The 12,735-nt window shown below is 33.7% G+C and overlaps 2 protein-coding genes, 2 long non-coding RNA genes and 1 other non-coding gene across 5 annotated transcripts in view; 2 read left to right on the top strand and 3 right to left on the bottom strand.

Annotated features, from left to right (window-relative positions):
• LOC105336714 (uncharacterized) overlaps positions 1-12,735 on the top strand; it is a 408,324-nt gene that overhangs the window by 288,170 nt on the left and 107,419 nt on the right. The gene's annotated exons all lie outside the window — the stretch shown is intronic.
• LOC105342956 (uncharacterized) lies at positions 724-2,667 on the bottom strand. Its single transcript, XR_010711806.1, has 4 exons — positions 2,532-2,667; positions 2,027-2,203; positions 1,760-1,867; positions 724-1,450 (listed from the first exon to the last, which is right to left on the bottom strand). It is a non-coding gene; the product is annotated as an uncharacterized protein (transcript).
• LOC117687892 (uncharacterized) lies at positions 3,434-6,982 on the top strand. The gene is made up of 7 exons (XM_066077923.1): positions 3,434-3,894; positions 4,349-4,484; positions 4,627-5,016; positions 5,487-5,603; positions 6,275-6,376; positions 6,686-6,775; positions 6,939-6,982. Exons 2-7 carry the CDS (start codon positions 4,355-4,357, stop codon positions 6,980-6,982), a joined length of 873 nt encoding a protein of 290 aa, XP_065933995.1. The 5' UTR covers positions 3,434-3,894; positions 4,349-4,354.
• LOC105342959 (uncharacterized) lies at positions 7,347-9,833 on the bottom strand. Its single transcript, XM_034465494.2, has 6 exons — positions 9,596-9,833; positions 8,287-8,478; positions 8,005-8,142; positions 7,819-7,875; positions 7,632-7,712; positions 7,347-7,496 (listed from the first exon to the last, which is right to left on the bottom strand). The coding sequence occupies exons 1-6, from the start codon at positions 9,642-9,644 to the stop codon at positions 7,366-7,368; spliced, it is 648 nt and encodes a 215-aa protein (XP_034321385.2). The 5' UTR covers positions 9,645-9,833; the 3' UTR covers positions 7,347-7,365.
• LOC136273629 (uncharacterized) lies at positions 10,907-12,490 on the bottom strand. Its single transcript, XR_010711807.1, has 3 exons — positions 12,425-12,490; positions 11,155-11,346; positions 10,907-11,010 (listed from the first exon to the last, which is right to left on the bottom strand). It is a non-coding gene; the product is annotated as an uncharacterized lncRNA (long non-coding RNA).

The raw sequence follows: 12,735 nt of genomic DNA on the forward strand, positions 1-12,735 counted from the left end.
GATAAAAAACATTCATTGAAGAAGGTAATGGATACATCAATATTGTAACATATTGTCATTGGAACAAGAAAGTTAACTGTAACTTTATTTTCTTTCTTAATCTTAAATTTTACACCATTTTATACAAAACGGTTAACGCCTCATCTACCGACATGCCAATGATAAGTTGAAATTCATCTAGGGCTTTTACATTATTCATTTTGCAAGACTTAATAATATACATTCATTGTCAAATATTGTACAATTTGATAACTGTAATGCCGTAATGATGATGTATTTTGCAATTAATGTAATTTCATTAACATTGAAATTTCATAGTATCCCCTGCCTTTCTAATAGTTTATTATAGCTTATATAATGAACACATTTTTTAAAAAGTATTTAAAAAGAAAATAATAGCAAAAATCGGAACCTGAAATTGTGTGGTACTGGGATTTCCTGACGAGGTAGACGTACTTGTTTTGGCTGAAAATAAAACCTGTACGTAAATCATATTTTACCAAATAAAGAAAGATATACATAGTTGATAACTTTCTTTAAAACGATTGCTTTTTGTGTCTTATTATCATCATAATTAATAGGTGTTTTTTTATTCACAACATGTGATCGATATTTCCTTGATATCATTAGATATCATAATAGTAAATTACGTGATTTAAAAATTGAATAACAAAAAACTCCTCAAATATCTATTTTAAGATTTTTTATAACAGCGGAGCAGCTTAAAATACGTTCATCCCCAATCGCAAATGCTTGTGCCTTTCCCAAAAGCGGCGGAAAAAACCGCCATATATTACATTGGCCTCCATGATACCCACCTACATGTACCCCTTTTCATTAAAAAAAACTTGTCATATTTTCAGGGTTCTGTAATATTTGCTGAAATGTGAGCTTAACCTTATTGAATCGAATGATGTTTTACCATAGAAGAGACATTCGAGGTTTTCTTACCAATCTTCATAATTAATGAAGCTACACCAAATTATCAAAAATTATAACATCAATTGTAAATATATTCGAGGTGTTTTTCTGAGCTCTGCCGGAAAGGCCCGATGAGGTGCGATTGCGTTCACTATAAGATATGGTCTACCTGTTTTGCAAAAACACCGCGGGCATCCGTCTGGAGCTGGTATAGGATCAATGAAAAAGCCATTCGGGCAACTGAGAATACACTGTATCGCTCCCCGACAAGAGGGACTGGATAACGTAGTGAGAGATTTGGTGGAAGATAATGTACTGGAAGATGAAGATGATAACGTTGATGTTGTTTGCAAAAGGGTTGTACGTGTGGTAGAAGTTTGTGGCGTGGATGTTGTCGACATTGGTGTCGTTTTCTGTTGCGTAATCACAGGTGATGACGTCAGTGGTGGTTTGGTTGTGACAACGTGTGACGTAGTACCAGTAGTTGTTATTGATTGGGTGGAAGCTGGTTGTAATGTCATGGCCTGGGCTATTAAAAATATTGCAAGGTCTTCGGTTTAAAACGGATGTTTTTTTAATTCATTGCGTTGCAAAAACACAGAAAGAAAAGATTTGTTAAAACTGTTATTGTTGTTAACATTAATTAACAACCAATCTAACCATTAGGCTATGTATACCGTATTATATTTTAGAATAAATCAATTATCTTAGTTAAGCCTCAGATGAGTAAAATTAATCTGTCTCGAAAGTTCTTGAATGCATTTTAAGCGCAAATCATAACAGCTCTAGATGCCAAAATAATATTTTTCAGTTGACAGCACTATTATGGTTAACTTACGACAGTTGCATTCTACACACCCGGATGTTGGGTTAATTGCAGCTGCGCAAGGAGCTTGACAACTCATCCAGTTTGTGTTACATCCACCTCCATTTTGAATGTTATATCCTTTAAAGGAATGAAAAGTCATATTTTATATTTAGAATTATAAACACGAGAAGGAACTTGAAAAGAAAGCATATTTTTGTTTGTGTATGTTAGAGAGAGAGAGAGAGAGAGAGAGAGAGAGAGAGAGAGAGAGAGAGAGAGAGAGAGATTTACCTTGACCTGTTTGGCTTGATTGCTGGTTAGAATTTCCTCCGAGGTGCTCCGGATGTGAGGGGTCCATTTTACTACAATCACATTCGCAGCCAGTGGGCGTGGTTTTCAAGCACATAGGAGGACAAAGGAAATTCGGTTCGCAAGATCCAAGGGCATTGTTTTTGTTTATTGTAAACAGGAAAGCTGACCAAAATAAAACACAACATTTTTGGAGGTAGATTTCTTATTCTTTTAAAGCATAGCGATTCAGTTTAATATTTATATTTGGAAGTAAATTTAACTTTCCTTTTACATAAAGTACATATCTATAAATGTCTTTAAAAATAACAATTATAAAAATTATGCTGTAATATAATTTTTCTAAATATATCATATTTCTAAAATCGAAGATATTTATTAACAAATACATCACAAATATTTACAAAACTATTTTTAGCAGCTTAAAAGTTTTAAATATAAATAAAATTGAAAAAAAGACATTACATTTAAAAATGCATGTAAGAGATAATACCTTCTGCCGTGTTGTAAAGTATAGCCCAAATTAAAGCGTTAATGAATTTCATTCCGATATACTTTGAAATGCTTCCTTGCGTCTTTATGATAACATGATAACATATCTTATCAGCAGAGTTCCTTGAAGAACCCCATGTGAAGCGATAAAACTCGGACATACCATAGTGAGTGAATCTTTTCTATGGAATTGTAGATAATATGAATGGAATGCGACTTCCATCTATGTTTGTATTATAACAGAATCGTATTTCCGCATATAAGATTTTACTGAAGCTTATGATTGTTATAGAATTGATAATGTTGTTTTCTAAATGTGTTCAATTATTATTTATATTCAATATTCAAGGCGTAGTTTGTATGTGTGCAGAATATTTCTTTGATATTTTGTTATGTTGAAATACTTATACCCCCTATCTGTCCACTATTGTTTCACTGTTACAAAAGTAATTCTCATTCAAACGTCAGAATCTTTTTCAAGTAAAAGTACCGCATCATCTAAAATGTTTAGGCATTTAAAAAAAAGAAAGGTCGAACTTTTAATAATTCCTTTCTTAGAAAAGAAGTATAAGTGATGGTGGACGATGTTTATGATTGAAGTTTTCCTCTATACTAGATCGATCTTAAATATCCTTGCAAAGTTATACCACCTTGTCCGTGTAATCTAGTTGTCTACGTCATAATCAGGAGCACGCTTCCTCAGACGGCAGCTGACACAACTAAAGAACGTGACAAAAATGTCACGTGACTGACTTTATGCAAATGTCAGCCATCTTTTTTTTTTTTTTTTAATTTCCAACATTTTTTGTCTCAATGTGGGCGTTCCACATAAAAATGTTCATAAAACAAATCACCGGAAGTTTAGATTTTTGAGATGTTTTTAAGAACCGTTTTAGTGTCTTGCCAATACGTTGTATATTTGTTGACTCTGCTACTTTTCATTTGTATTAAAGGTAAGGGTTTTTTAATTTTTATGAATGCCTAAAAAGGTGCGTTGCATATCAACAAAGACGAGTAACAAAATATTAACTAGAAATTTTAGAATTAACAATCTTACAAACACAATTCGTTGGGGTTACCAAAAATGCAAGTAAAATACATTTAATTTACGATATTTCATTTAGGCAGACTGTATTATGCTGGTTAGGATCTTTTTAAAGAAAAGTTATAAACGTAAATGAAAATCTTTTAACAATGTAGATGAAAATCTTTCAGAAAAAAAATCAACAATTCTTTGTTTTATTTTTTAAGTCGCTCAAGGATTCAACCAACACAATGACAATATTAATATTGGTAAATCTATTCAAACTATTCAAGTGATTGAAACTTATCATCAAGGCAAGGAATGGAATCCATTTCAAAAGGTACAGTATATGGTTTGGTCATTAGAAACTTTAAATGTGTACTACATATTCCGGTTTGATTTAAGAAAAAATACATTTACGCGTCGTATATACTACAAATATATGTAAATTAACAAAGACAAATTAATGCACAAATGTAAGTTTTTATGAATCTTATAATAATGTATCGAAATCTAGTCAAACGAAATAAATAATGCTCGTTTTAAAAACCTTTATATAAACAGAATCTAAAAAATACAATTACGCGTCGTATATACTAAATTAACAAAGACACATTAATTCGAAAATCTAAGTTTTTATGAATCTTATAATAATGTATCGAAATCTAGTCAAACGAAATTAATAGTACTCGTTTTAAAGACCTTTGTATAAACAGAATCTCTATCTGAAAATATTATATCAGAGGCAATAATATAGACGTATTTTGAAAGTGATAATTTCCCTATTGACATAGAAACACATGGGCAATTGGAATGCACATTCACAAGGATCAAAGAAAAGCGAGCATTCGGGTTTACATGGAAGAGGAGTTCCGAGCAGGTTTCGGCGACGCCGTGGAATGATCAGTCAGATGTCTTTAGGGTTAGGGGGTGCGATATAACTTTCATTGTCAAAAACATAAATATGTGCATTAACTTGATAACAACTGTTAAAAAAATAATTTTAGAAAAAAATCTGTTGAATGTGTGTTCCTTCATTTGTTTTTTTTATATACCTTTTTTGCATTCAAAGCTTTGTCCGATAAATCAATGATGTACGGTCCTGGGCTGATGACTTCCGGTAAGTTAAACGCTCCCGGAAGTAACTTTGCCGGAAGTGGCGGAATGTCGTCCATGACTTCCGGACCTTTTGCTAACAATGGAATGTCAGCATCGATGTTTCCGGCGGGTTTGTCAACTAACGATAGAGGAATTCCAAGTGGTTTATCTAACGCCAACTCCGGAATGTCACCATTTTCCGGTTCTTCATCAATGAAAGGTGGTTCGCATCGGTCTCCCTTCAACATGGCGATGCTTTCGATGCAAAGTCAGGCAAACTTGTCACCCTCTATGGGTGGATCTACGTCACTAAATTCCGGATCTTCGGTCAACAGTAAAACCAAAGATAATTGGGGAAAATTAGGTATTCCAGTATTGCAACATTATCTTGATCCATCGTGAGACATCCATTAACAGTAATTTTAACTGATAAGAAGAACGCAGAAAAATAAGATATAATATTCACTTCACCAATGTAAATGCTTCTGAATTTACCCCCCCCCCCCTTCAAAAGAAGAAAAGAAAACGAAACCCTTAATTGTTAACACCTGGAACTTATAAACAAATATGTTTACCTTGTCTAACGTAGAAATAAAAATATACTCGCTATCATGTCTAATTAAAAATTACAATAATCTTGTTTTTGTGTAACGGTGTTTACAATGTATATGCTAAAGCATGAGCACTGTTTATGATGTTAGATGCATTGTGGGTAACTCACTGTGAATGAACAACATCCTCAATATTGCGTTTAATACTTACAAAAAAAAAAAAAAATAAATAAAAAAACAAACCCGAAAAAAAACTTAGCACAACAATGATTTTTTTTTTCAGAACAAAGTTTTATCTTCGGCGACACGGCCTCCATTCAATACATCCACGGTAAAATCATCGTCCCAAAGAATTGGTCCATTGAGAAAGTGAAGCGGTTAAAGGCGAACCTTGAGAATGGTAACTAGCAGAATTACTCATCAAGTATGTAGTGCAGTAAAATGGTACATTTTACAAGGTTAAAAGTTAAATTATTTTCTTTATACAATTTTAAAAATATTTTCAAACAAGAAATTCAAGTTATTTTTCTGATCTGAGATATCACACTAGCATTACACGATCGATAAAGAGAAGAATTTTAAGATGCATTTTCACTTTTCAGCCCCCCCCCCCCCCCCTTCCCCCCAAAAACCCACCATAAAACTTGAATACCTCTATAAGGAGGTATAAAATCATTAATAAAACGAAATGGACATGCTTTTGCTAGGTTTCTTGAAAACAAATTATAGAATAAGTTTTAAAAACACAGCTACCTTAAACTGATAGTTTATTTTATATACTTTGGAATCATTTAAAATCATGGGGGCCAATTTCCGTGGATTGTAGGTTTTATTACTTATTTGTGGGGATGCAATTTCGTGGATGCGCCGGTTTTTCAGTTTCAGTAACAAAGATAACCTTTTTTTCGTTGAGGATGTAAATAGGTTGGGAAGGGCGACCCATGAATTTGGAATCAACTCGTATTTTATGGTGATTATATTTCATAAAAAATGATATTCTCTTGAGAGGACCCACAATTTCTTTTTACAGCATGTCATTTTTGTTCGGATATATTTTTTAGTGTTTTACAGGTGAAACACACAAACAACAGTCAAACTGTCCCGATCGGGTAACAAACTGTCCAAAGCCATGTATTGTGTTCGGCGACAACGGATGTCCTGTCTGTTCTTGCAGTAAGTCAAATATGTTGCACCCAGTGTCCTAGCATAATATCAAATTTTAGAACAAAAAGTTTAATTTCCCAGGTAATTTTGTCTAGCTTATTATCTCGACTTACATTTATATAATATATATGTTTATCAAATTACAGTTTAAATGTTTGTAAATTTGACAAACTCTTGTAGACGTTCTGATTAAATATGTATGAATTATTGTAAACGTGCTTGATACATGCAAACGTCAGAAAAGAATATATGTATAATTTTATCATCTAAACGCAATGTGAATACAATCTCACTTTCTTTCTTTTTTTTAAGGTAAAGAGGGTGAAATATGTCCAGCTTTCCCCGCCGGATGTCGAAAAGGACGCGTGCGCATAGACAAAGACGGTTGTCCTGTGTGTGATTCAAAAGGTATTCTCCCTGAACAATATATCAATATCAAATGATTTCAGGAAGCGTATACAATTTCTTTAATCTGTGACTTCAAAAATACTAGTAGTGTACAAATTGTTGATAAACACATAGATAGTAACCTATACAGGTACATGAAATTATATTTTTCGTTTACATTTAGATCTGAACCAGGACTGGTACAATACAATTTGGGACAACTCCTGATTATGTAATAAATAAAAGACAGCCATCAGAAAAAATAAAAGACCGTACTTTTTATAAAGCAAATATTTTCAGATTTTTTTCTCTCGGAAATAATGTTTGACCCTTTATCAGCACACTGTTATATCTGAAATTGCGTACTGTTGTGTTTGAAAGAAAGATCAAAATGATATTAATCTGGTTGCTAGTTTCGCAATGGCTAATAAATGCAAGAACCCATATAACAAATATTTATAAAATCACATTGATCACTATTTTGATGATACTTTCTCGAAGCGACGTTTAACTTCAAACTAATACTAACATCAAAAAGCAAACATCAACAATGACCGTCTTTATTGCAGAATAAATTTTGCCATGCCCCAATACAAAAATAAAGTCTGTCTTCAGCACACACAGGCTGGACACCCATCAGCTCCCAGCATGATTCCCTTGTTACACGGCGCTTTGCATCTGACGGGTGCGCATGTCAGTTGCGCCTGCGCTGTTGTAGTTTGTTGTGTCGTTGTTAGGTGAGCTACAATGACCAAACGTGTACGTAAGTGAGAATAGGAATAGAACAGGAACCAAAAAAAAAATCCAGATGATAAAATTTAATAAATACGTAACAAGAAGAAAGTTGGTTGCAAAAAATCTTTAATTTTACATGTACCTGTACAAATAGGACATCCGTTAACAAGAGCCACGTGACCTCTGGGACAGGTGGGAGGGAAGGCGGGGCACATCGGCGAGGCTGTGATAAAACCGGACAGATTTATGGGAATCCGACACATATAAAAGGACTGTGAATTTCCTACTATATCATGCCATTTGAACTTTCTTATTTAAATTTACTTTACCTGTCGTTGAGGATGGTATCTTGGCCGGACTGCTTGTTGGAGCGTTGGTATTTAATCCTTGTTAAATAATGTAAATCTTTGAAACGTATTTTGATGAGAGATAAAGCATACCAAGTATACATGTATTTGGCAGAGAGAGAGAGAGAGGGAGAGAGAGAGAGAGAGAGAGAGAGAGAGAGAATTTACCACATCCAGATTTACACGTGACACACCCAGTCACCGCATCAATTTCCTTACAATCCACAGGACACAGCGATGTAATAACCAGGTCACATTTACCAGGTAATGAATTCACGCCAGAACTGCCCGATTGCATGGTAAAAGCTTAAGCCAAAAATCATAAAAAAAATTGACATACATACAAAAATCAATTGAATGTGTTTAATATTTATTTTTTTGTCTGAAACAAAATGAAACTGGAATATTTCAAACAATACAAAATATATCACATACACTAAAAATCCTTACATCCGGGACCGTTTTGTCCTTGATGTTGAACATATCCGGTTCCGGTTGCGCCCGCGCTTTGCTGCTGATGACTGATGTCAAGATAACCCGTGGCGTCTCCGGGAACCTTTATGTTGTAAAGCCCGGAAAGATCCGCTGGATTGGACACCGAGAGACCAAACAGTCCCAGGAATCTTTTTTCCAGCGGATATCCTTTTGTAAACCAGAATAGTGTTCCTTGTAAACGCAAAGCTTATTTATGGTAGGGGAAGTGTAAATGAAAATTCAGGTCTTATACTGTTTAAGGCGGCCGATTTGGGTTTTGTTTGCGGAAAAACTACTATATCAAAACTCATTATTTTTAAACCATATGTCATTTAAACCAGTTTATTTGCGAAGTTTCAAGAAAATCGACTGTCTGGTTCTTTTTAAGGACCATCTCAAAACAGAGGTACATCTACTATAGGAATATATAGGAAACTGTCATTTTCCGCACTTCGAGACTTTTTTTCTCAAATTGGTATATATGATTAGTAACATCATTTTCTTACTTGTATGAAAAAAAACCCTTAATTCTAGACCATCTGAAAGTATTAAAATGCACCGAATTTTGCTTTATATTTGAAGCATTACGATTTAAGGTTGGTAAAATAGTACTCATTCAAAAAATAAGGAAAATGTCCCCAAGGATAGCATCATTCTGTGTATAAAAATTCAACGGCGTAATATTTTGCCTTTTCTTTTACGTTATTTCTTATAACGTACTCCTACAAAGTTTCATTTTATCATAACGCACAAAAGCGCAATGACAACACTTCCCTAGCGCACAGCAGAACAAACATTTAAAAATAAAAATTCTTTTAAAAAATATGGATATTTTTTTTCTGTATTTTATTCATTGTGTTTAATTTAATAATGATATCGTAAAAAGTTCATTAGAGCTATAATTCCACTGTTTTATACTAGAATGCGCGAAAACATGCGCAATGAAAACTAAAGTCGACCCCCTGAAGATTTCATATTACATGCAGTTGATAGTGTATATAATTTGGTACGACAAGGCAATGCATAATGCATAAAATAATGCGAAGTTGGTTCTCTCTAATACATGAAAACCAAATAAACAGATATTACCCCCCCCCCCCCAAAAAAAAAGAAACCCTGTATTCTTTAATATTCCTTCCATTCAAAATTTCAGTATATATATAAAAATTTACAATTTTCAATTTTGCTTACAATATCTTAGAATCAAATCAACAACAAAGAAACGACCATGGTGTTAAATCTGACTAAAAACGGGGGACGGGAAATATATATGAATTTTACTAACCTTTAATAGTAGGAAGAAAACAGAAGAAAACAAAGAGTTTGACCTCCATTGGTACAACGAGTTTACGGTAAATGATAATGATATTTCCGGACAGAGATAAGATGTATGGTGATTACGATAAGGCACACAGGTGAACATAATCAATTGGTAAACAAAGTGATGGGTGTCAGAAACTTAACGTTATACAAATTAAAAGGCTATCTTAAGATTTGAAGAATCAAACGACCTGTCTCCACAATTTCCATAGCTCCAGATTTGTAGCTGACTAGTGGTAATCAGGTTGACATGCCTTATAGTTATATAGTTCCGCACATTCAAAGGTCTTTAACGAAATATCGATTCATGTCGTTTAAGATTAAAATTCAAAGCTATTTTAATGTTGGTCGGTGCATGTTTAAATGGTGCAACACAGATAACTGTCATTGATAAGAACCGGTTTACAATTATCACTTCTGTAATGAACCATTTACGGTTCGCAGCACCTTTTGAGGTCTCAACAGGCAGCTTAGGGTTTAAAAGTAATTCCTCCAAGTTTCGGTTTCGGGTATATGTTGAGACTTGATTTATTGTAAGAGGACGTGTAAAACTGTGTGTTTATGAAAAGACAATATGGAACACTGTACAAGACTTTCTGTTTTATTTTTTGGATTTATTTTACTTTTGTCTACCTCTCGTCTCGTCTAAGTTTGTTTTTTATTTTAGCGAAAAACCGCTTTTAATCAATGTAAAAGTTAAAAATATTAATATGTGTTTTACGGATCCAATCCCTCCCCCGGCCATTGGCCTTCTATATCTGCACATGCATTTAAAATTATGAAACGATGAACATCTTTAAATATAACTTCTGTCTATAATGTGTTGCTGGTGAATGCATGTTAAGGCATGCTATGCTGAAAACAGGGCCCTGGCTGTAGGCAGGCAACTCGTCAATTTTGCTATGAATGGCACAACTTCAAAAGTAAACAAAATACCGAACAGCGTCAAAGTGAAAACCATGTTTTGCTAAACGTAAACTGTTGCTAGGAGTGTTTTTGTTGATTTTTTATTAATTACATGTTTTAAAAACAAGACTATGCATTTTGGACATATACAATGTACATGCATTTCATGAACTACTTTGCAAAGCATTGGTACTTGGCTGCACATTGAAGAAATTGATTTTATATATAACGCTTGTTTCAAAATTAAATGCTCTGTTGATGTAAATTTAAATTGATTAAGGCTTATTCATGCTAATAGCCGCTTACAAAACTTAGTCGCTCTCTTAAGCTTTGTCGACATTAAATGAGAGAGAGAGAGAAAGAGAGAGAGAGAGAGAGAGAGAGAGAGATCCACAGGACACAGCGATGTAATAACCAGGTCACATTTACCAGGTAATGAATTCACGCCAGAACTGCCCGATTGCATGGTAAAAGCTTAAGCCAAAAATCATAAAAAAAATTGACATACATACAAAAATCAATTGAATGTGTTTGATATTTATTTTTTTGTCTGAAACAAAATGAAACTGGAATATTTCAAACAATACAAAATATATCACATACACTAAAAATCCTTACATCCGGGACCGTTTTGTCCTTGATGTTGAACATATCCGGTTCCGGTTGCGCCCGCGCTTTGCTGCTGATGACTGATGTCAAGATAACCCGTGGCGTCTCCGGGAACCTTTATGTTGTAAAGCCCGGAAAGATCCGCTGGATTGGACACCGAGAGACCGAACAGTCCCAGGAATCTTTTTTCCAGCGGATATCCTTTTGTAAACCAGAATATTGTTCCTTGTAAACGCAAAGCTTATTTATGGTAGGGGAAGTGTAAATGAAAATTCAGGTCTTATACTGTTTAAGGCGGCCGATTTGGGTTTTGTTTGCGGAAAAACTACTATATCAAAACTCATTATTTTTTAACCATATGTCATTTAAACCAGTCTATTTGCGAAGTTTCAAGAAAAATCGACCGCCTGGTTTGTTTTAGGGACCATCTCAAAATAGAGTTACATTTACTGTAGGAATATATAGGAAATATTCAATTTTCCGCACTTCGAAACTTTTTTTCTCAAATTGGTATATATGATTAGTAACATCATTTTTTTACTTAATATATGAAAAAAACTAAATTCTGGACCGCCTGGTTTTTTTTAGAGACCATCTTAAAATAGAGTAACATTTACTATAGGAATATATAGGAAACTGTCATTTTCCGCACTTCGAAATTTCCTTACTTATATGAAAAAAACTAAAATTCTGGACCATCTCAAAGTATTAAAATGCACCACATTTTGCTTTATATACGAAGCATTACGTATTAAGGTTGGTAAAATGTACTCCTACAAAGTTTCATTTTATCATAACGCACAAAAGCGCAATGACAACACTCCCCTACCACACTGCAGACAAATCATTTAAAAATAAAAATTCTCTTAAAAAATCTGAATATTTTTTTCCGCATTTTGTCCATTGTGTTTAATTTAATAATGATATCGTAAAAAGTTCATATGAGGTATAATTCCACTGTTTTATACTAGAATGCGCGAAAACATGCGTAATGAAAACTAAAGTCGACCTACTAAAGATTCCATATTACATGCAGTTGATAGTGCATATAATTTGGTACGACAAGGCAATGCATAATGCACAAAATAATGCGAAGTAATTTAGTTGGTTCTCTCTAATGCATGAAAACCAAATAAACAGATATTAACCACCCCTCCCCCCTCTCCCCCCCCTAAATAAAAGAAACCCTGTATTCTTTAATATTCCTTCCATTCAAAATTTCATTATATATATAAAATCTAAAATTTTGCTTACAATAATAATTATGAATTTGACAAACCTTTAATAGTAGGAAGAAAACAGAAGAAAACAATGAGTTTGACCTCCATTGGTACACGGAGTTTAATAATAATGATATTTCCTGACAGAGATATGATGTATGGTGATTACGATAAGGAACACAGGTGAACATTACTAATTGGTAAACAAAGTAATGGGTGTCGGAAAATTATCGTTATATAAATCTAAAGACTATCTTAAGATTTGAAGAATCAAACGACCTGTCTACATAGCTCCATATTTGTAGCTGACTAGTGGTAATCAGGTTGAAATGCCTTATAGTTATATAGTTCCGCACATTCAAAGGTCTTT

This window comes from Magallana gigas, chromosome 1 (genome assembly GCF_963853765.1).
Source record: "Magallana gigas chromosome 1, xbMagGiga1.1, whole genome shotgun sequence".
NCBI lineage: Eukaryota > Metazoa > Mollusca > Bivalvia > Ostreida > Ostreidae > Magallana > Magallana gigas.